This window comes from Giraffa tippelskirchi, chromosome 2 (genome assembly GCF_054371585.1).
Source record: "Giraffa tippelskirchi isolate mGirTip1 chromosome 2, T2T-mGirTip1v1.2.pri, whole genome shotgun sequence".
NCBI classification, from domain to species: Eukaryota; Metazoa; Chordata; class Mammalia; order Artiodactyla; family Giraffidae; genus Giraffa; species Giraffa tippelskirchi.
In genome coordinates, this window is record NC_137276.1 from 97364825 (window position 1) to 97389160 (window position 24336).

A 24336-nucleotide genomic window follows, 5' to 3' on the forward strand; every position below is an offset into this window, starting at 1 on the left:
GAGGAGAGGGGCGGGGCGCGCGCGGCGGGAGGGCGGGGCTGCAGCGCCGACTGGTCGCGAGGCCCTGGGCGGACCCGCGCGGACAGGAAACCCCCCTCCCTGCCCAATCTGATAGGTTCAGTCTTCCCTTTCCTTCCTATCACTGACGCGAGGGCGGTCTTCGCCGTGCTGGGATTGGGCGACTCCGCCTGTCAATCAATTGCTGTGCTGTGTGTAAAGCTGAGGCTGCTCCGCGGAGAGAGTGAGAGAGACAGAAGCGGTCTCCCTGTCCATGGGTTTTTTTGCTTTTGTGTCTCTGGCTGATTATTCTGGGGCCTTCCTCCTCAGCGCCACAGGAGACTCCGCAGCAAAAGTGACTGCTTTCCGAGTTAAGCCCCGATTGCTCTGGGAGCTTCCTTCTGGTTTCTGCACCTGGAGAAGGTCTTACCAGCGGAAAGTTCTTAGGGACGAGGAGAGAAAATGAAAAGCAAACAAAAAGGCATGAACGTGGAGTCCTGAGAGAAAAATGTAAGATGTGTTCTTAATTTGAAGCGCAAATCAAAATAAGCTGAGTCTGAGGGCCTTCGAAGCGCCCTGGTGCGTGGATAGCTTCCATTCTTGGCTGCGGTAGCCTTGCTGTGAGGACAGTGACTTTCGGTGCCAGGTCTGTCCTTTCTTAGCAACCCAGCCCCAGACACCTGCCATCAGTAAGTTGGTTCTCCCCACGCCGGCGCTTCAGACCCCATCACCTGCCTCTTCCTCCCCAGCCATCTCTGTGGCTCTGCTTAAGCATTTCCCGCCCAGGGAAGCCTGCTGAGCGCACAGGTGTTTTCCCCACCCAGCTGCTGAAAGAGCCAGACTTTTTGCGACCCCATAGATCTGAAGCCCGCCAGGCTCCTCTCTCCATGGAATTTGCCAGGCAAGAATACTGGAGCCGGTTCCATTTCCTAGGGATCCAACCAGCGTCTCCTGCACTGGCAAGGGGATTCTTTACCACCTGGGAAGACCTCTCTACCCCTACCTGGATTGTAAACTCAAATCAGGAATCACGTCAGTACTGTTTTTCCCCAGTACCTAGCACATGGTAGTGTTAGGCACTTAGTCCTGTCTGACGCTTTGCGACCCCATGGACTGTAACACATGGAATTGTCCAGGCAAGAATACTGGAGTGGGTTGCCATTTCCTTCTCCAGGGGATCTTCCTGACCCAGGGATCGAACCCAGGTCTCCCACTTTACAGGCAGATTCTAGCACATGGTAGATTGTCAGTATTGTTTAAGGCATTAGTACAGCTTCGAGTCCCAATTTCATTCGTTTACGCTTCTCTGTATTTAACCTAAGAGGTGTTCATTTGGATCCTAATAGAGGAAAATGGTTCACTTGCCATATATAGGATCACATGGTCAAGCATAAATCACCTGTGGCCCCTTCCTGGCCTCAAGTTGAGAGGGCAAGTGGACCAGGAAACTCTGGGCAGCAACTCCATGTATATCCCATAATTAGGATCTAAAGTCAATAATGTAAGTGGATTTTGGATTTATTCTAAGGATCTAAATACCTTTGTATATTTTATCATGGCTTCTATGGACTGAATTGTGTCCCCTCTCAAAATTCATATGTTGAAGCTCTAACCCCCCAATGTGACTGTATTTAGAGACAAGACCTTTCAGAGATAATTTAGGTTAACTGAGGTGATAAGAGTGGGGCCCTAATCCTATAGAATTAGCATCCTTTATAAGAAGTGACTGCAGAGACATAGACACTGTCTTCCTGTCTGTCCTCACAACTAGAAGACACAGTGAGAAGGCAGCCATTTGCAAACCAGGAAGAGAGCATTCACCAGAAACTAACCATGCTGGCATCCAGACGTGGGACTTCCAGTCTCCAAAACTGTGAGAAGTTAAGTTTTTGTTGTTTAAGCCACCCAGTCTATGGCATTTTGTTATAGCAGCCCACACTATTGTTATAGCTCTAACACAATAGTTTTATTTGTTGATACATCTTATAAAGTTTATGGATTGAGATATTTCATTCATTTTTGAAGCTGTATAAACCGATTGTCCAGAGGTTGAAACTATTTCTCCAAAATAGTTTCACACAACAAACTGTTAGGTACACCTGGTTCATAACAAACTTAGCTACACCTGGCTCGGTTCAGCTTTAGTTTTTTAACATGTGACAGGATTAGGGGAATGTGAATACAAACATAACAGGTAAAATAGTCCTTGCCATCAGGCAGCGTAGACCACTTCCATAAATGGGGAAAATAAACACAGAAAAAAAATATGCTGAAGTTGTAACTTAAGATTTTATTTTGTAAGGGATTATGTATTTTGAATGGGTCAATGATCTGAACAGACTGTGAGATTTTGATTCAGATCTCTTAACTACTGTGTGCCATATGTTTAAGTAATAGAAGAAGTAAAGGAGAGAACTTTTTCGTAAAAGGATTTTAGTTTCCTGTAATACGTGTTTTCCTTTTAACTTTTCTTTAAACGTTCCCTCATCACCCTATTCTTACCAGGAACTCTTAAGAAAGAAAGAAAAACTCAAAAAATATAAGAAAAAGAGAAGGAATTGAAGAATAAAAATAAGAAAACAGCAATGAAAGGAAAGCATTGGGGTAGATAGACAGGAAGTCATGTATGAAATTGCTCTATAGTGTACTTAGAAGTATGGAGCCCATGTTTGTAAGGGGTGGGTGTTGTCCCAGAGACCTTTCACACTGTCTCCCCAACTTCCAAACAGAAACATGTGCTTGACTTCTTCTTCCTCTCTTTTAGCGGAACTCAAACCAAAAATGGGAATCAACCCTGCTAATTAGTTCTCAGTGAACTAGCCAGAATCAGGCAACAACATTTAGGTCAAAACTTATGACCTATGGACTAGAAATAGGGTTTCAGATACTGGTAGCTAATCAATCTAGGATAAGAACATGTAGGTAGTTCACTTCATTCATCCCAGAGGAGAGAATTTGGGAAGACAAGAAAAGGAAAAATGGCCTCCATGTCTCAAGTTCTTTCCCGGGAAACTATTGAGGACTTGTAGTTAGAAATGATTAGAGAGAATGATCTGGTTTAATATCACTGTAAGGACTACGTAGGACAAAACAAACAAAAACAAAGTCCTACCTACTAAATCAGTAAGAAGTCACTAATCACAAGCTTGACTGTGAAGTGCAGAAATTAGTGGACCCTGGTAACTAAATTCTCTTTCTGGGTAGAGTATTATCACTCTTTTATGGGAATTAATTAAACAAAAATTTATTGAGTTCACTCTGTGTTAAGCACTACAATACATACCAGAGATCAGTCTTAAAGGAGTTCCATCCAATGTCAGAGAATGAAATTTAAACTGATACTTATTATTTGTATAGTAAATACAGCAATAGATGTCTACGGGGAGACATTAGGCCACAATGCAAGGGGAGGTGTGTCTGTGATCAGGCTAGTGAAGGTAAATAAGTAGGCAAAGAAGAGAAGGGCTTTTCATATAGAGGGGCCTCCATAAAAAAAAAAATTAATTTTTTAAAAAAGGAAGTACACAACAGTAGAATATTGCTAGAGCAAAAGACGACAAAGTATAAGCAAGAGTGGGTTATGCAAGTTAAGTGCCTTCATTTTTATACTATAGGCAATGAGAAGCCTTCAAAGGGTTTTCTTAACAGCACTTTAAACTGTCATTCTATTGCTTTCTGGCCTCCACTGTTTCTGATGAGAAGCTAGCTGTAATTCTTACCATTGTTTTTCTGTAGGTCATGCTGCTTTTAAGGTTTGTTTGTTTATCAGCAGTTACACTATGTTTCTAGGTGTGGTTTTCTTTGTATTTATGCTGCTGGGGGGTTCACGTATTTCCCTGGATATGTGGATTGCTGGTTATTGTATCTTTTTATTGAATTTGGAAGACTCTTGGCCAGCATTTCTTCAAGTATTTTTTTCTGCCTGTTCTCTCTTTCTCTGTGACTACACTTACATTTATGCTAAATTTCTTACTCCTTAGTACAGGTCATTCCAAGATCTGTTCATTTTTTTTTCAAATCTTTTTGTTTCTTTGCTTCAATTTGCATAATTTCTATTGAGAGTCAGTAATTCCTGGAAAATCTGAATGTTAACATTTTCCCAAAAACACAAACACCCTACAAATGGCTGTGGGTTCCTTTGGGATATGTCCAAGGGCATGTTAGCCAAGAGAACAGAAATCAAAAGATATTACAACAAAAAACTTACTACCGGGTGTTGATGGATTGGAAAAGCAAAAAGGGAACACTGAAGTAGCCCACATGTGTTAACTACAGAGAGCAGCTATCACCTCTAACCTAGCGAGATACCAGCTGGCATAGGAAAAATGTAGTTTGCAGGATCTGAGCCATAGAATCACATAGGAAAGTTATAGATGAGTGTATATGAAGTTAAGATAGCTCAATAACAATAACTTAATAACCAGTAGCATATCAACGTTTGTTTGTGCTAAATTAGTAAAAACTTCCCAAATTGGATCCAAATTAATGCTACCTTATGCAGTTTTACAGACTTTTAGCTCTTTTGAAAGGAATCCAGTACACAAAGTTTTCAGTTTTCTGCTGTACTATGATTACTGTTAGTGTCTTTTCCAGGAGTAAGGAGTACCTTTGCTGCAGCTCACACACGTACTTGCTACAAAATCGTAAACAAGGGCAGGTTTGGAAGAAAACTGCATAACTGAGGATTAGTAGACCCTCCTGCAGCATTCAATCTCACACCATATGGCACAGAATGGCATAGACTAAGTAGAGCTGGCATGAATCCATCTTCTCCCTACCTCCATTTCCTATGCATTGCCTAATATGGCCCGAGCAAAGGGAAGAGTTTCCTCTCCTAAGGTAGGACAACTACCATTGCCAGTGAAAAACCAACTCCTTTCCTTTGTTTTCTCTTTCTTGCCTCAACTCCAGCTACTTTACCCAGCCCGATCATCTCTAGTTCCCTAATGCAAACAGATGACAAAAACAGGGCTTGGTATTCAGCATTTCATCTTATAGAGTTCTGAATATTGAAGGATTTTTGTCGAACACTTATAGAACATTGGACATGAACATTTTTTCTAACTTCTTAATCTTTAGGACTGCTGAATTTCCACTGGAAAGGAGTCATTTCTTTAAGTCTTATGTTTTTTAGTGCTAAAAGTTGACATTCTCTACCACCTTTTATTATTTATAATAAATAATAATTTTATAATAAAAATTACCTTTTATTGTTAACAGCAAACAGACCAGATTCATGATATTCCACATAATTTAATATTTAGAAGACTAGAATAAATTTTTCTACATCTGCATATATTAATTATATATGGCACTCTGTCAGTTATACAACACACAAAAAAATTTATAGGTGAACATTAAAATGGCAGTGTACCTATTAGTAACTGAACATTAACAAGATAATAATCAAGTATTCATTTAATGGGAGAGTCTAGTATTTCCTGATAATCCTGCCTTCTTAAATTCCTCCAGTAAAGTTTGTAGCCAGCAAGGACAAAGACACTAATCATAATGATTACCCCTCCAAAGACATCATAGACACTAGGAAATATATGTAACACTAGAAGCTGCAACACCATTGCTACCACAATCTCCAGATGTTGTACTGTGCTGACCAAAGCTGGATGGAATTTGTCCAAGGCATAATAAACTCCCAAGAAGGCTGCAGTAGAACAAATGCATATAGCAATTAGATAACTCCAGGTTTCTCCATCTAATGGGATGATGGGTTCTTGAAGAACAAACATAGTAGATATTCCCCAGACTGTCCCAGTCCAACCAAATGTAAACAGTGCAGTCCACATGCTGATCTTCTCCTTAATGGATCTGTATACTATCATGGAAAGAGCAGTAGTCAGTCCAGCCATCACAGTCATAGTATACCCAAAGGCTTCTTTCCAGGCATTTAACAAAGAATTATCTTCATCAACAATGTTGGGGATCATGACAAGACAAACACCTAAGATGCTGCAAACGACTGTAGCCATGTCAACATAAGCCATTTTCTCATCTACAAGTAAAAAAGCCAAAATGGCACTGAAGACGGTGGTTGTGGCTCTCCACATAGTGGTCCCATTGCTGGGAGGAACTATTGAAAATGATGTATAAGCACAGGTGATAGAGATGACATTGCATACACCATAAAAGAAAAGTCGCAGTCTGTATCCACTTGGTCCAAAGGGAGCTTCCTGGTAGTAACACACAACTAACACAGATAAGACCTGCAAAACAGAACGGATAAAAATCAGTTCTAGAGATGGAACTTTGGAACGATCAGAAACAAGCCTAGTGATAAGAGCTACACATCCATGAGCCAAAGCAGATCCAAACAGCACTATCCACATTTTTCTGGATTGAAAAATATTTTTTTCTGCAAAGCTTTGGAACTGTCCAATCTCATTGGTCACTGGGTCTTCTGTTGGAGGGCAGGTATCCATGGTTCCAAAGAAGGTTCTTCCTTTTCTTTTCATTTCACTCAGCAGGCCTTTCTTTGGGTTTTCTTCCATAAAACTTCCATAGTCTTCATTGATTTCTTCATATCCACCATCCCCAGGTTGAGGATAATGAGAAGTATATTTCACCATGACTGTGTTTGGATGTATTTTCACCCGTTTTTTAACTGGATATTTTTTGGAGGGAGAAGTATCCATTTCTCCAGGCAATCAATTCTATTTAAGAAGGAAAAAAAGACAAATGTACATGTTCATCAGTTGAATTATAGTTTTAAATTCCATTATAGTCTCATGCATCAATTCAATAATAGAAAGCAGAGGTTGTAACAGGAGTTTTTTTCCTAAAGTAATAGGAAGAGATGATCTGACAATATGCCTCATCAGTATACAAGCCCCAATGAAATTGTCTACCCTTTTTTCACTCTCATCCTAAGTCAGCCCCAATTTCTCATCATGATTATTCTTTGTCTCATTAAATTGTATTTCTTTAAATAATGAATAACTGATTTTTTCCATTTTTTCATTCCTACCTCTACCAACCCCATAAGATAAACACAGAAAAATAAATAACAAAGTAGATCAAACCTTTCCTTCTGATTGTGTCCATTTGTCTATAAGTAATTAAGTCCAAATTCTTTGGTGTAATCACTTCTGTATGATACCAAAACTAGTATTATGAATTATAGTGATTTTTTAAACATTTATTCTGGATTCCCATACATCTTCAGATATATGGAATACTGAAATTAGAAAATAAAATGTATTTTTTGACATTCATGCACTGTTGCTATATATAACTTTTTTGATGAGCAAATGGGCAATAGGTTTAAGATTCTAACTGAAACTACCCTTCAATTCATCAATATCACATCTAAGATTTTACCTTAAAGAGATGAACACAAGATACTTTTTACCTTATGTGTTTTTTAAGAAAGGAAAAAATAAGAGTACATATTTATATTTGTTTATATAATATAAAAAGTATAACATAAAGGAATTATGGAAACATACAAAGGAAACTAATAATCATTGAGGTGGGACAGGAAATAAGAATAGAAAGAAAACATTCTGTATACTTTTTAATATATTATTTGAATCATAATTGATTAATTTTTTTTTTTACGAGTTCATCTGGTTTTGAGAAAAGAGAGCACATAAAAAGATTGGGAAAATGTATGAACAGGAGAGTTCATTGTAGCTTACCAGAATGACCCTCCATACTACACTATGCATGCGTTTAAAATAATAATGCTGATCTTTACTGATGTAGAAAGATGTCCATGTTGTATGAAGGATTTGCCATGCTGCTGGCATATAGTAAAATCTCAAAGAATATTAATAAATTCAGCTTCCTTTCACCTATAATTAACTCTTTTGAAACACTGGGTGTCTTCTACAATGTTATTCTTTCTTTGAGACCAGTATTTGTTCATTCAGTTCTCTTTAGTTCTTTCCCCTCTCCCCAAGAACAATTTGCTATTTCCTTCCCAATGATTTCTTCCCCCCAAAACAAAAAAATTTAAAAAGGAAACCTTTTTATTTTTTGTCTTCATGACATATTTCCCTTGTTCAATGCCAAAAACTCATCAGTTCCAGGATCTTAAACCACAGTCCAGAAATCAAATCCCATTTTTTTCTTTAACACCATCTGTTCCTATTTATTAGTTTCTCTTCTAAGTGACACTACCTTCGGTTGGAAGAATCATTTTAAAAAACATCACCTGTGCCTCCAAGCCCTTCAGTTCCTGGCCTGGATCTCCAACTTGCAGTCCTTCATGCATAATGCTATTAAACTAATCTGGATGTTCTCTTTTTTCAACTTTTATTTCCACTTTGAATCATTACTTTAGCTTTAATCACAAACTGAATTAACAGTCTTGGTCTCCCAAATAGATTTTCTGTCCCTAAATTCCTCATTTATGTTTGAAATATCACCATCTTTCTAGTTCCCCAAGCTAGAAACCAAGGAATACTCAATTATTCTTTCTGCCGTCACACTCCATTTGGTCATCAATTTTATTGTTTTTGTCTCTGAAATATTTCTCAGACTTTTCCTTTCTCCTCCAATTTATTTTACCTTTTGAATCTGGATCAGATTTTTGTGAATTCCCTTCTAGCATATTGCAACAGCATCCTAACTAGTCCCCTTGAATCCTAGTCCTTCTCTTCTAAAATTCAACTATATTATACTACTGTCACATTAATGCCTTTAAAAGATTCAAACAAAACAAAAAACTCCCCTCAAGCTTTCCCCATTCAAGAACATACAACATTTCCTACCAACTACCTCACTGAGTCTCAACCCTTCTGCCTAGCTCTCAAGACCCTGCCTAGCCTTTGCCCCTATCAATACTTAGCTCCTTAACACAGAGACTTCACTCCAGTGTTCTCCCTGTCCTGACGCCCCACGTTACATGTTTCTCTTAAGTCTTTATTCCTACTAGTTTCCCCTCTGCTCCCACTTTATAAACACTGCTCATCTTTTAAGACGGCCCAGTCCAAATCCTGCCTTTTAGAAACAAGCCTTCCCTGACCACTCTAGTCTCTTATTTTTTCTTCCTTATTTAACATCTGCAATAGTTCTTCTAATTTTTGTAATCTCATCACTTTTTTATTTACTTGTCTTAACTCAGTGGAATTTTATCTGCAGTCATTGTACCCAAATTTGCTGTTCAATCGCCTTTCCTTGTTAGTCAGCAAGTATCTTTTTTTTTTTAAGCAAGTATCTTAACGACATCTCATAACTTTCTATTTGCTTAAAATTGTTAAAATTGCATATCCATCAAAGCTTTTCCCTTCCCACTGCAGCCAGATTTCTAGTCCCAGGAGCGCAAATAGGGGAAGGACACATTCTGCTGTTTCACTCCTTCTGAGAGAAAGGAGTGAAAGGAGCTGGGCTCCAGCTTCCCTGGTGTATTGGCACAGGGAGGAAGGGAAAGGACACGTATCTCAGACACTGGTCGCTGCTGTGTGATGGCTTTTGGATGTATAAACTCGGCTAGGCTGGGCTACATTCCTGAGTTGTTTAATCTAACACTAACCTATGTGCTGCTATGAAGGTTTTTGCAGATGTGACAGAAGTTCCTAATCAGCTGACTTTAAGTTAATAAAAGAAAGACTATCCTGGGTGAAGTGAAGCAAAAGTCACTCAGTTGTGTCTGACTCTTTGCAACCCCATGGACTGTAGCCTATCAAGCTCCTCTGTCCATAGGATTTCCCAGGCAAGAATACTGGAGTGGGTTAACCTCTGACCCAAACAAGTAAGCTCTTTCAAAAAGAGATTAGGCTTTCCATGAGCTCAGAAATCCCAAATAGTTCATGCCATTAGAGTCCCAGCCTTCTCATGACCTTCCTTCCTTACTACCTGTGGACAAGAAACTTTGGCCTGTTCTCATGGTTTCCAACTGGAGAAGGCAATGGCACCCCACTCCAGTACTCTTGCCTGGAAAATCCCATGGACAGAGGAGCCTGGTAGGCTGCAGTCCATGGGGTCGCTAAGAGTCAGACACGACTGAGCGACTTCACTTTCACTTTTCACTTTCATGCATTGGAGAAGGAAATGGCAACCCACTCCAGTGTTCTTGCCTGGAGAATCCCAGGGACGGGGGAGCCTGTTGGGCTGCCGTCTATGGGGTCGCACAGAGTCGGACACGACTGAAGCAACTTAGCAGTAGTAGCATGGTTTCCAACATGCTCCTGATCTTTTCTTTCTGATTGCCTGCCCTATAGACCACAGACTTCATTATCCAACCCTGACAATTACATTAGCCATTTCCTTATAATAAATTGTCTGGTTCTGTGTCTCAGGTTGAACCCTGACTCTAATACATGGTGAAATTCTGTCTTTGATTGTTGTCTTTGTTTCTGTACTAACTCTAACAGGCCACTGATAGTCTCTAGGTTGTAGGCATCCAAATGCAGGCTATCTTAGATCAATTATGTAATCTCCCAGTGCACAAATCCTTGATGTAGGCTGCTATGGGCCACAGGTTTTTGCTGTTTGGGTTCTCTTGCGTGTTGGGAAGTTCTCTTAGTGAGGCACCAACAGTATTCACTTGACCCCGCGAAAGTCATATATCCTTACCACTCCAGTGAGTATTATATCAGCTACTCACCACTGCCCTCTTCTCTCCAATCTTACTTCTCTTTGCTCGAGCAAGTAAAGAGCGAATTAAAATGTGCTGTCTAAGCAGACTTTGGGTTGGAGGAAGAAAGCACACCCAACTGTTGTAGATAATGATCTGGTAACCTTCACCCTCAGTTGATTTTAAAGGGGAATATCCCTCTCCTCTCTCCATTAGGAAAAAGTACAATACTGTTCTTGGACCAAGGACCCATAACAGATATGATCCCTTTGACAGATTGTGTTTTCCAAAGAGAGCCACCAATCTAGTATCTCCCATACTACATGTCTAGTTTTTTTTTTAATGTGAGTTTGACATTATTAAATAGAGAAGTGGGGTCTATGCTCCTTCCCTTTAAAAGTAGCCCCACTTTTGTGACTATTTCACAAGTAGAGTATGGCAGAAGTGACCTGTTATGACTTCTGAGGTTAAGTCATAAATATATCTATGCCTTCCTAGCTGCAACACTTGTGCTTGGAGCTCTGAGCTGCTAGGTCAGCAGTCTGACTGCTCAGAAGCCACCATGCTGTGAATAAGCTCAAACGAGCTATGTAAAGAAACCACATGGAGAGGTCCTGAGACTAACTGAACAGAGAGAAATTCCTGGTCAGCCCCCAGGTGCTCCAGCCCCCCCCTGTTCCAAGTCCAGCCACTCATCTAACTTTAAGTATATATGAGACCCTGAGTCAGAATTGCCCTTCCAAGATATTTCCAAATTCCTGATCTATAGAAACCATGACAGATAGTAAAATGAGTGTTGTCATTTTAAGCTACTAAAGCTTTGGAGTGACTTGTTACTTGCAATAGATAACTGGAACACCCTATTTCCTTTCCCAAGATTTAAGGAATGGGAAGGAGGAATGGTCTTAATGATAGTTTAAAGGCCTCTTATATTTGGACCAAATTGATTGGCTTTTGAAAGTTGGACATTTTGTCCCCTGTTGTGAGATCCTGGATTCTAATTCTGAGTTAAGAGGAAAGTTTTTTGTTTTGTTTTCATCGAAGTATAGTTGATTTACAATGTGTTAGTTTCTGGTGTACAGCAAAATAATTTTATTATATATATGTATATACATATATATGCACATGTATATAACTGAATCACTTTGAGATATATAATGTATACATACATATATGAATGAAGAAGAAAATTTTATTCAACATCCTGTTAGGCACAGATTAATGTATTTCATCCTAGTCCAACTGCATATTTTAAAGTATTATTTGAACTGTGTCATCTTTTTCATTTCTGTCAATGGATTGGTCTATACCTGATATCTTCCAGGTATATCTCAATATTATATTATATTGTATCCCACTGATACAGAAGTCAGTCATCTTATACTAAAGGGATACATAAAGATTTTGGTTTTTTTGTTTTGGCTGCACCATTCAACATGTGAGATCTTCCCTTACCAGGGATCGAACCTGTGCCCCCTGCATTGGGAGTATGGAGCCTTAACAACTGGACCACCAGGGAAGTCTCAAGATCGTATTCATTCTCTCTAGTTTTCATTTAATTTCAGGCTTTGTGAGTATAATTCTTGAAGAGAATCTGGAATCCTGACTAGTACTTACATTTGTACACATTTAAGTCATTCAACCTGTGAACATTTCAGTAAATAATGAGGTACCATGTCCCCAGCACCACTCCAGGCTCTATAAATAGAAAGATAAATAAAACTAGTGGAAGAGACAGCAAGCAATTCAAATTTAATATTTTTAAAAGTCAATAATGCAAGTAACTACTTGAATACAGGAAAGGGCACATACAAAAGGCATCTAAACCCAAACACGGAGGATCTTTGCAGATTTCCAGGTGGAAAGGACACCTGAACTGGGGCTTTAAGTATATGTAACCTGTAAACAAACAAAGAGGATAAAGAGAAAAACCAAAATTTTTTTTCTACTGCTGCTGCTGCCAAGTCGCTTCAGTTGTGTCTGACTCTGTTCGATCCCATAGACGGCAGCCTACCAGGCTCCTCTGTCCCTGGGATTCTCCAGGCAAGACACTGGAGAGGGTTGCCATTTCCTTCTCCAATGCATGAAAGTGAAAAGTGAAAGGGAAGCCGCTCAGTCGTGTCTGACTCTTTGTAACCCCATGGACTGCAGCCTAGCAGGCTCCGCCGTCCATGGGATTTTCCAGGCAAGAGTACATGTTGATTTTCAGTTCTAGCTCTGCCACCAAATAGAGCAATAATTATGTCTATTTTAAGATAAAGAGTTTTAGATGATAATTGTTGGGATCTTTCAACTCAACTCTCTTCAAAATCAGTTTGTCAGTTTAATGATTTCACATATCTAGTGTTTTGCCATCCCTCCGATGAGGGATCACCATGCAATTCAATGATCACAACTTTCTACTACCTGCTCTAAGTTATTCTGACCAATGCGCCAACTCAACTTCTCCTCCTCCTTTACAGAGATGAGGAATCTGAACTAATTTTATGGCTCCAGGGCCCTTGACTTTATGTGGGGATGTCCTCCTCCCAGGCAGAAATGTCCATTTCAGCTGTGTAAAGCAACTGGCCTGAGCAGAAAGAATGTGAAACAACAGGACCAGAAGACTAGCCTCCCCAGCTACAAATGTATCAACTTGAAATGCTGGGCATAAATGGATTAAAAGGATACATAGTTGGTCTCTGCTTGAACAATGGGCAAAATTCAAGCCTGAAAGCAGTACTTGTATCCAAAAGAGGTAGTTTCCTAAGCTACATCCACAACATAGGGCCCAAGATCACTTCTGTCCTAAGTTGCAAATATCAACACTGCATCCCTATTGTTTTAGTGAGAATCCTTAGATATAACCCTTATGGTGCCTAAGGCAAATGGCACTTGGTAATAAGAACTTCTTTCTTTAGTTACCAGACTAACTCCTAAAATAATAAAAAGTCTTAGATATAAAGCTAGCTAGAGCAACTTGATTATAATATAGTGATTTAAATGTAGGCATTGATGTGATATTTGACACTCATGAGTCAGACTGGCTTTGAACCAAATATTTATCAGAAACTGATAGGTTACTACCTTATACCTGAGAAGCCAAGTCCTGAGAAACCTTATTACCCTGGTACCTTTGGACAGTCTTGCCCCTGAATGAAAATAAAAAGACCATACCTAACTGGTCACCTGAAAGGGAAGACCTAACAACCATCTTTCCAGGATATTGTGAGACATTAGGATATGCATAGGATCTGTGCTATTAAACATACCTTCTGAGACCTACTGAGAGAAGCCATTCTCCCTCCAAACTGATGAAAAAGGGGACCATATTCTGAATGCTCCAAAAGCTGTGAGCATGAGTCTACCCATCCTTGTGCTGAACTCTGCCTAGCATAACCTTTAACACCTCTCTTTGAATTCTCTCTCTTCCCCACTGCAACCCATGAAGATCAGAAGAATTAGAGGCATCATTTAAGTCTGCTTGTGTTTTATTAACACTCTTTGAGACTTCCCTGGCGGCTCAGACGGTAAAGTGTCTGCCTACAATGTGGGAGACCCGGGTTCAGTCCCTGGGTTGGGAAGATCCTCTGGAGAAAGAAATGGCAACCCACTCCAGTACTCTTGCCTGGAAAATCCCATGGACAGAGGAGCATGGTAGGCTCCTACAGTCCATGGGGTTGCAGAGTCGGACACGACTGAGCGACTTCACTCACTCACTTTGAGTCTATATCTTTTTGTAAAGGCCTACTGTTTTAGTGGTAAAAGAACCTCCTTTTAAGCTCCAACCTCTGGAACTAGAAAATTAGTTCTTATATAAACTAACAAAGTAGAATTTGAAAGACAAGAATAATAAGTGAGAAATAACAGAGTAGAAGTAAAGAACATGCCCTTTCTTAAATCAATCACACTTAGGAAGTGAGGGATTTACGATGAAGAAGTAAATGTCGCCCTTCTTAGAAGGTGTGATAATATTCACATTGTGTGTAAGTAGTAAATGAGCAAAATGAAATAAGTCTATAAGCAAATCATGAAACTGAGCACTTTTATGAAGAGGTAAATGGGGGGCTGCAAGAAAAGTTAATTGTATAAGATTTCAAATACTCAGATTATAAAAGAACCAACATAAGCAAATTCAACTAAAGGAGGGAAAAAGAAGAGACATACAACCTAGGAGTCTCCTATGGTAAACCAACTGAATCTCTTGTTGTTGTGTTCAGTCACTAAGTCCTATTCAACTCTTTCAAACCCCACAGACTGCAGCACACCAGGCCTTCCTGTCCTTCACTATCTCCTAGCGTTTGCTCAAACTCAAGTCCCTTGATGCCATCCAGCCATCTCATCCTCTGTTGCCCCCTTCTCCTCCTCCCTCAATCCTTCCCAGCATCAGGATCTTTTCCAGTGAGTTGACTCTTCGCATCAGGTGGCCAAAGTATTGGAGTTTCAGCTTCAGCATCAGTATTTCCAATGAATATTCAGGACTGATTTCCTTTAGGATTGACTGGTTAGTTCTCCTTGCTGTCCAAGGAATTCTCAAGAGTCTTCTGCAGCACCACAATTTGAAGGCATCAATTCTTTGGCACTCAGCCTTCTTTATGGTTCAATTCTCACATTCATACATGACTACTGGAAAAACCATAGCTTTGACTATACAGACCTTTGTTAGCAAAGTAATGTCTCTGCTTTTTAATATGCTCTCTAGGTTTGCATAATTTTTCTTCCAGGGATCAAGATCTTTTAATTTCATGGCTTGTAGTCATGTAGAAATTTTCTTGGAGCCCAAGAAAAAAAAAAACTGCCACTGTTTACACTTTTTCCCCATCTATTTGCCATGAAGTAATAGGTCTGGATGCCATGATCTTTGTTTTTTGAATGGTGAATTTTAAGCCAGCTTTTTCACTCTCCTCTTTCAGTTTCATCAATGGGATCTTTAGTTCCTTTTCGCTTTCTACATTTGGAAGGTATCATCTGCATATCTGAGGTTATTGATATTTCTCCTGGCAATCTTGATTCCAGCTTGTGATTCATCCAGCCTGGCATTTAGCATGATGTACTCTGCATATAAGTTAAATAAGCAGAGTGACAATATATAGCCTTGATGTACTCCTTTCCCAATTTTGAACCAGTCCATTGTTCCATGTCTAGTTCTAACTGTTGCTACTTGCATACAGGTTTCTCCTCTCAAGAGGCAGGTAAGGTAGTATGGTATTTCCTTCTCTTTAAGAATTTTCCACAGTTAGTTGTGATCCACCTAGTCGAAGGCTTTAGTGTTGTCAGTGAAGCAGAAGTAGATGTTTTTCTGGGATTCCCTAGCTTTTTCTATGATCCAACAGATGTTGGCAATTTGATCTCTAGTTCCTCTGCCTTCTCTAAATCCAGCTTGTATATCTAGAAGTTCTCCATTCATGTACTGTTGAAGCCTATCTTGAAGGATTTTGAACATCACTTTGCTAGCATGTGAAATGGGTGCACTGAATCTCTATAAAAATATAGAAAGAAATTTCAAAGAATCTGAACATTCTAACTCAAATGTATTACTTAGGACAGATCCCTGGGCCAGGAAGATCTCCTGGAGGAGGAAATGGCATCCCATTCCAGTGTTCTTTGTTTTTTCTTTCAAACTTTAAACTTTTTATTTTGTATTGGGGTATAACTGATTAACAGTTGTGGCAGTTTCAAGTGAACAGTGAAGGGACTCAGCCATGCATATATATGTATCCATTCTCTCCCAAACCCCCATCCCATCCAAGCTGACACATAACATTGGATAGAGTTCCATGTGCTATAAAATATATCCTTGTTGGTTATCCATTTTGAATATAGCAGTGTGTACGTGACCTTCCCAAACTTCCTAACTATCCTTTCCCCACTGGCAACCATAAGTTTATTTTATAAGTCTGTGAGTCTTTCTGTTTTGTAAGTAAGTTCATTTGTATCATTCCTTTTTAGATTCCACATATAAGGGATGTCATACAATATTTCTCCTTCTTTATCTGACTTATTTCACTCAGTATGACACTCTCTAGGTCCATCCATATTGCTGCAAATGGCATTATTTCATTCTTTTTAATGGCTGAGGAATATTCCATTGTACATGTGTACCACATTTTCTTTATTCATTCCTCTGTCGATGGACATTTAGTTTGCTTCCATGTCTTGGCTATTGTAAACAGTGCTGTCATGAATATTGGGGAGCCTGTATCCTTTCAGATCATGTTTTTCTCTGGATATATGCTCAAGAGTGGGATTGCAAGGTCATATGGTAGCTCTATTTTTAGTTTTTTTAAGGAACATCCATCCTGTTCTCTATAATGGCTGTATTAATTTACATTCCCAATAACAGTGTAGGAGGGTTCCCTTCTCTCCACACCCTCTCCAGCATTTGTTGTTTGTGGATTTTTTTTTATGATAGGCATTCTGACTAATGTGAGGTGTCTCATTGTAGTTTTGATTTACATTTCTCTAATAACTAGCGGTGTTGAACATCTTTTCATATGACTGTTGGTCATCTGTATATTCTCTTTGGAGAAATGTCTGTTTGGATATTCTGCCCATTTTTTGAGTGGACTGCTTGTTTTGATGATGTTAAGCATCATTTAAGTGTTTGTAAATTTTGGAGACTAACCCCCTATTGGTCATATTATTTGCAAGTATTTTCTCCCAATCTGTGGGTTGTCTTCTCATCTTGTTTATTGTTTCCTTTGCTGTGCAGAAATTGCTGAGCTTAAGTAGGTCTCATTTGTTTATTTTTGTTCTTATCTCTATTATTCTGGGAGATGGATCAAAAAAAGATGTTGCTGTAATTTGTCAGAGAGAGTTCTGCCTGTGTTTTCCTCTAAAAGTTTTATAGTACTGGTCTCACATTTAGCTATTTAATCCATTTTGAGCTTATTTTTGTGTCACCCCAATATTCTTGCCTGAAAAATCCCATAGACGAAGGAGCCTGGCATGCTACAGTCCCTAGGGTCACAAAGAATCAGACACGACTAAGCAACTGAGCATTGAGTACTGACTATATATGATGGCTGAAACTGCAATTAAAATATTGATAGCACTCATATTGCATCAGATTATTGCCTGACAAACAACAGTGCATCTACATCAGTCTTAGAAAAGCAAAAAATAAGGCATGTTATCAATTTCTCCTTTGTAGCACTTAGATTAAAGCATACTTGCAATAGCTATCAGAAAGAGACTAAGAAGACAAGATCTTTATTTAGCCAGAGAACATGACAACTTTTTCAGCTCTAATGGAAACAATCAGAATTAGCATAAAAGCAAGAATGGGAAAACATAGAAAAAAGAAAGGCACAAATGATGACTCTAAAATCCAGTGAAAATAAGGAAATATGGAAGAAGTCAATAATAATACTGTCAGTAGACAGACATATTGATATTTACGTTTGTACAGACAATGTGCTAAACACTAAACATGGGTCAACTCAGCTTTGAGAGAAAATGAAATCTTAAGAGATTGTGGAGTAGGACAGCATTGGGGAAGGGTGGAAAACAACCCCCCCCCAAAATGGAGAAAACTAATGGCCTACCTCACTTTGAACAGAAAGAACTTAAAAGAAAGGTACTCACTTTAGGAAACTAATTTGGCACATATTGTTGAACACCCTCTATGTGAAGGGCACCCGGTAGTCCATGTGGAGCAGGTCAGTAGCTTCTATTGTTGAAGAGAATTTGTCCCAGAGTTTTGTCTGGAACTTTGTCACATGTCACCCCAAATTAGTCTCTCCTCCCTGCTCTTCTGTCACCCTTTCTTCTTCCCAATCTACTCACTCTTTCCCCATCTTACCTTCTCAGCTTTACTCTTGTCACCCACAGATACAACCTGGTCTGATGTTCTAGCCCAGAAGTAACTACCATTTGTTCATGCAAATGGTTTCAGGGAAAAAATTGTATTTATTTTATTGCCTTAAAGGACAAGCCATTATCACTGTCAGAGTCACATTCTGCTTTCATAACAGAATAAACTATTTTCATTTTCCTGAAATCATAAGTTCTCTGACAGGATACAGGAGTGATGATGACAAAATATCTATGCAGAAAATAGGATAAAAGCCTCAGTCATGTGAGCACCCCTGACACTAGAACCCCACCCTAAAAACTAGCCTCTTAACATCCAAACCAAAATGTATACATATCACTACTCTGGGTCTTTTTCCTATTCTATCTGGTACTTAGACTCTGCCTCCTTTTTTCATTTTATTCTCTTTGTGAATGACACTGTTAAGTTTTAAAAAGCAGTGGATCCTCAGTATGTGTTTGCGGAAAGAGGGACAACCTAAGTGCCCCAACAGATGAATGGATAAAGAAAATACAGTATATCCATACAATTGAATATTACTCATCCATAAAAAGGAATGAAGTTCCAGTACATGCCACATCATGGATGAACCTGGAAGACAGTAGGCTAACTGAAATAAGCCATACCCAAAAGGACAAATACTGCATAATTCTACTTATATGTGGTATTTAGAATAGGCACATTCATAAAAAGAGAAAATCAATTAGAGATTCCTGAGGGCTGGGGGAAGAGGGAATGGGAGTTATGGCTACAAGGTTTCTGTTTTGGGTAATCAAAAAATTTCAGAAATAGATAGTGGTGGTGATTGTACAATATTGTGAATGTAATTAATGTCATTGAATTGAATATTTTAAAAGTGTTAAAATGGTAGATTTTGCTTTATTTCTATTTTAACCCAATTTTTTAAAATAGGAGAGAAAAGAAAAGAAAGGTGTGTGTGTGTGTTGGGGGGTGTTGTGATTCCTCCAGTTGGGGGATAAAGGAAGGCAATGATAGGCATTGATATTTTTAAAAACCTCCTCAGTGATCCTAATGCCTAATTTTCTTGTGCAAGAACTACTCAACTAAATTATCTAGGGACCCTTCTGGCTTTAAGATTTAATGAATCTATGGCTACTGCATGATTGAGGAAAACAGGGATGGAGATTTTTTTTTTAAAGTGGTCATTGAAGCCAGACTGTCTGGAGTTGAGTCTAAGTTATAGAACTTATTAAATATGCTACCTTGGGTACTTACTTAACCTCTTCTGAAAATTTCAATAAGATTCTACTCATAGGGTAGAATAAAAATATTAAATCACTTAACACATACAAAACACCTAGTATATGGCACCTAGCAATTGCTCAATAAATTTTAGTTCTTTTTTTCACATGATTCCATCTGCCTGGAATGACATGGTCCTCCCCCTTTCTGCTCTTGTCTACCTGCAGAGCTTACATTTTGTGCTTCAGTGGTTTGCTTAAGTGTTACTTCCTCCTTTACAAAGTCTTAACTGGTCTCTCCAATCTTTGTGCTCCATTATCTCTGGCACATACTGGCATGAAGAAAATGTCTGTTGGGTGGAATGGAATGGATTTGAAAACCAAGAAGTGGAAGACATGGAAAAGAATGAGGAATGATGCTGACTACTGACATCTCTATAGGATCTTACAGAACCACATATCCACTTCTGGTCTCTTACATCACTGTTCAGTCAATGGTAGGTAACTGAAAACCTGCAGTTTCCCATGATTATTCAAACTAAAAACTGTTCAGAAGAATTCTCCCTGTCCTCTGCCTTTACCCTCTTTATTAATCAGGGTTCTCCAGACAAACAAAATTAATATGATGTGTATATATACAGTTGTAAGAAAAAAATAATTGTAAGGAATTGGCTCATCCAATTATGCAGCCTGGCAAATCTAAAATCTTCAGAATACCCCAGCAGGCTGCAGATCCTGGAAAAAGTTGCAGTTTAAGTCCAAAAGAGTCTGCTGGCAGAATTCCCTTCTCCTCAGGAGCTGTCAGGTTTTTTCTATTAAGTCCTTCAGCTGATTGGCTGAGGCCCACCCTTATAATGGAGAGCAATCTGCTTTACTCAAATCCACCAATTTAAATGTAACTCTTATCGAAAAACACTCTTGCAAAAACATCAGCATCATCTTTTTTTAAATTAATTTATTTATTTTAATTGGAGGCTAATTACAATATTGTAGTGGTTTTTGTCATACATTGACATGAATCAGCCATGGGTGTACATGTGTTCCCCATCCTGAACCCCCCTCCCACCTCCCTCCCCATCCCATCCCTCAGGGTCGTCACAGTGCACCGGCCCTGAGTGCCCTGTCTCATGCATCGAACCTGGACTGGCAATCTGTTTCACATATGGTAATATGTATGTTTCAATGCTATTCTCTCAAATCATCCCACCCTCGTCTTCTCCTGCAGAGTCCAAAAGTCTGTTCTTTATCTCTGTGTCTCTTTTGCTGTCTCGCTTATAGGGTCATTGTTACCATCTTTCTAAATTCCATATATACACATTAGTATACTGTATTGGTGTTTTTCTTTCTGACTTACTTCACTCTGTATAATAGGCTCCAGTTTCATCCACCTCATTAGAACTGATTCAAATGCATTCTTTTTAATAGCTGAGTAATATTTCATTGTGTATATGTACCACAGCTTTCTTATCCATTCATTTGCTGATGGACATCTAGGTTGCTTCCATGTCCTAGCTATTGCAAACAGTATCAACAACATCTTTGACCAGCCAAGTTGACACATAAAATTAACTATCAGAGTCTCAACCATTGCTTGTCCTTTATATGCACAAAAGTTCTGGCTATTGTAAACTGTAGGAAATTCTCTGAATATGTCATGCTCTCTCATGATTCTGGATTTTTATATATGCTGTTCCTTCTTTATGGATTACTCTTTTCCTGCTTTTTCACCTGGTAAATTCCTGCTTATTTTTTAAGGCCCATCTCTGGAGATCTTCCCTAGGCCCACTTCCCACCCCCAGTCTGAGTTAGATGCCCACCAAAGTGCTTCAATCATAGAATTTATTGAATGCATTGAATTATAACTGTATTTTTGTCTTTATCTTCTGCTAGACCTGTGAGGGTTTTAACCCCACAGGTATTAAAATTACATATTACTGATTTTTATGTTTGTAGCACCTAGCTCAGTGCTTGGCATGAGATGGGTGTTTAGTGTTTGTTGAATGAATGAATGAGTGAATGAATGGACTATTTTTAATGAAGCAAATTTTGTTAAGTAGAAATTATAAGTAACATGCATGCATGCATGCTAAGTTGCTTCAGTTGTGTCCATCTCTTTGTGACCCTACAGACTGTAGCCTGCCAGGCTCCTCTGTCCATGGGATTCTCCAGGCAAGAATACTGAAGTGGGTTGCCATGCCCTCCTCTAGGAGATCTTCTCAACCCAGGATCAAACCCTTATCTCCCATGGCTCCTGACTTGTAGGTAGATTATTTACCACTGAGCCACCAGGGAAGCCCATAAGTAACATCAGTTAAGTTCAGCTCAGTCACTCAGTCAGGTCCGACTCTTTGCGACCCCCATGAACAGCAGCACGCCAGGCCTCCCTGTCCATCACCAACTCCCAGAGTCTACCCAAACTCATGTCCATCGAGTCAGTGATGCCATCCAGCCATCTCATCCTCTGTCGTCCCCTTCTCCTCCTGCCCCCAATCCTTCCCAGCATTAGGGTCTTTGCCAATGAGTCAACTCTTTGCATGAGGTGGCCAAAGTATTGGAGTTGCAGCTTCAACATCAGCCCTTCCAATGAACACCCAGGACTGATCTCCTTTAGGATGGACTGGTTGGATCTTCTTGCAGTCCAAGGGACTCTCAAGAGTCTTCTCCAACACCACAGTTCAAAAGCATCAATTCTTTGGCGCTCAGCTTTCTTCACCATCCAACTCTCACATCCATACATGACTACTGGAAAAACCATAGCCTTGACTAGACGGACCTTTGTTGGCAGAGTAATGTTTCTGCTTTTAAATATGCTCTCTAGGTTGGTCATAACCTTCCTTCCAAGGAGTAAGCGTCTTTTAATTTCATGGCTGCAGTCACCATCTGCAGTGATTTTGGAGCCCCCAAAAATAAAGTCTGACACTGTTTCCACCGTTTCCCCATCTATTTCCCATGAGGTGATGGGACTAGATGCCATGATCTTAGTTTTCTGAATGTTGAGCTTTAAGCCAACTTTTTCACTCTCCTCTTTCACTTTCATCAAGAGGCTCTTTAGTTCTTCTTCACTTTCTGCCATAAGGGTGGTGTCATCTGCATATCTGAGGTTATTGATATTTCTCCCGGCAATCTTGATTCCAGCTTGTGTTTCTTCCAGCCCAGCATTTCTCATGATGTACTCTGCATAGAAGTTAAATAAGCAGGGTGACAGTATACAGCCTTGACGGACTCCTTTTCCTATTTAGAACCAGTCTGTTGTTCCATGTCCAGTTCTAACTGTTGCTTCCTGACCTGCATACAGGTTTCTCAAGAGACAGGTCGGATGGTCTGGTATTCCCATGTCTTTCAGGATTTTCCACAGTTTATTGTGATCAACACAGTCAAAGGCTTTGGCATAGTCAAAAAGCAGAAATAGATGTTTTTCTGGAACTCTCTTGCTTTTTCGATGATCCAGCGGATGTTGGCAATTTGATCTCTGGTTCCTCTGCCTTTTCTAAAACCAGCTTGAACATCTGGAAGTTCACGGTTCACATGTTGTTGAAGCCTGGCTTGGAGAATTTTGAGCATTACTTTACTAGCGCGTGAGATGAGTGCAATTGTGCAGTAGTTGGAACATTCTTTGGCATTGCCTTTCTTTGGGATTGGAATGAAAACTGACCTTTTCCAGTTCTGTGGCCACTGCTGAGTTTTCCAGATTTGCTGGCATATTGAGTGCAGCACTTTCACAGCATCATCTTTCAGGATTTGAAATAGCTCAACTGGAATTCCATCACCTCCACTAGCTTTGTTCATAGTGATGCTTTCTAAGGCCCACTTGACTTCACATTGCAGGATGTCTGGCTCTAGGTGAATGATCACACCATCGTGATTATCTGGGTCATGAAGATCTTTTTTGTACAGATCTTCTGTGTATTCTTACCACATAAACAAATGGATTTAAATGGAAAGTAACTCAAATAGGGGGCCTTATCATTAAAGTACTTTAAAGTCCTTAATAACATATCAAGAATGATAAAACATTAAGGTGAGAAGTTGGCTATTAAGAAAATGTGTGTATTTAGTTTCTCTGCCTCTCGTTCTATTTCTGCTGCTAGGTCTCCCATATTTTCTTTAATATTAAATTCTCCAGGCATAACTAGAGCTGTCCCTTAAATAATGTGTATCTAGTTTTCTTAATTAAACCATTATTAAACAGCTAGGAAGGGTGTAGAGATACATATCTTTCAGCACCACCAGACTGAACTTCAGTTGCTATCTCCCTGCTTTCCAGAACATGTCTCACAGTTTGGCCCAGTCAAATGAATCCCACCAACAAGACAACAGCAGTTCCTTAACAGAGTTCCCTTGACTTGCTCAGGACAAGCTTCACTCAGAAGCTGTTCACCACCATCAGATCTTTAATTAAAAAAAAAAACAAAACACATTTTGTTTATTCCTATTTCAAAAGCAACATGTTTATTGTAGAAAATTGAGAAATGTGAGGAAGCAAAGAAAATGAAAACAACTCATAATCCTACCACCCAGAGATAACTGCTGACCCTCCCAGGCTTTTTTCTATTTGCGAACATTTTTTCCCCAATGTAATGCAATACAAATACTCACTCATACATATCCAACTCTTTGCACCCCAATGGACTGTAGCCTGCCAGGCTCCTCTGTCCATGGGATTCCCAGGCAAGAATACTGGAGCAAGCTGCCATTTCCTACTCCAGGGGATCTTCCCAAACCAGGGATCAAACCCCAGTCTCCTGCATCTCCGTGTCTCCTGCATTCATAGGTAGGTTCTTTACCACTGGGCTTCCCTTGTGGCT

The 24336-nt window shown here is 39.5% G+C and overlaps 1 protein-coding gene across 4 annotated transcripts in view; it reads right to left on the minus strand.

Moving 5' to 3' along the window:
- Positions 1-5230: 5230 nt before the first annotated feature.
- SLC35G2 (solute carrier family 35 member G2) overlaps positions 5231-24336 on the minus strand; it is a 41600-nt gene continuing 22494 nt past the window's right edge. For 2 of the 4 annotated variants that reach the window (XR_014076675.1, XM_081569694.1), the window contains 2 exons: positions 12152-12232; positions 5231-6665 (listed from right to left, as the gene is read on the minus strand). Coding sequence is in view for 3 of the 4 variants with exons in the window: in XM_081569694.1 (XP_081425820.1) it covers positions 5412-6647 (1236 nt within the window). In the remaining variant the exon portion in view is untranslated. Of the gene's footprint in view, positions 6666-12151; positions 12233-24336 lie in introns of those variants that run through there. The other 2 variants (XM_081569693.1, XM_081569695.1) reach the window with 1 other exon arrangement.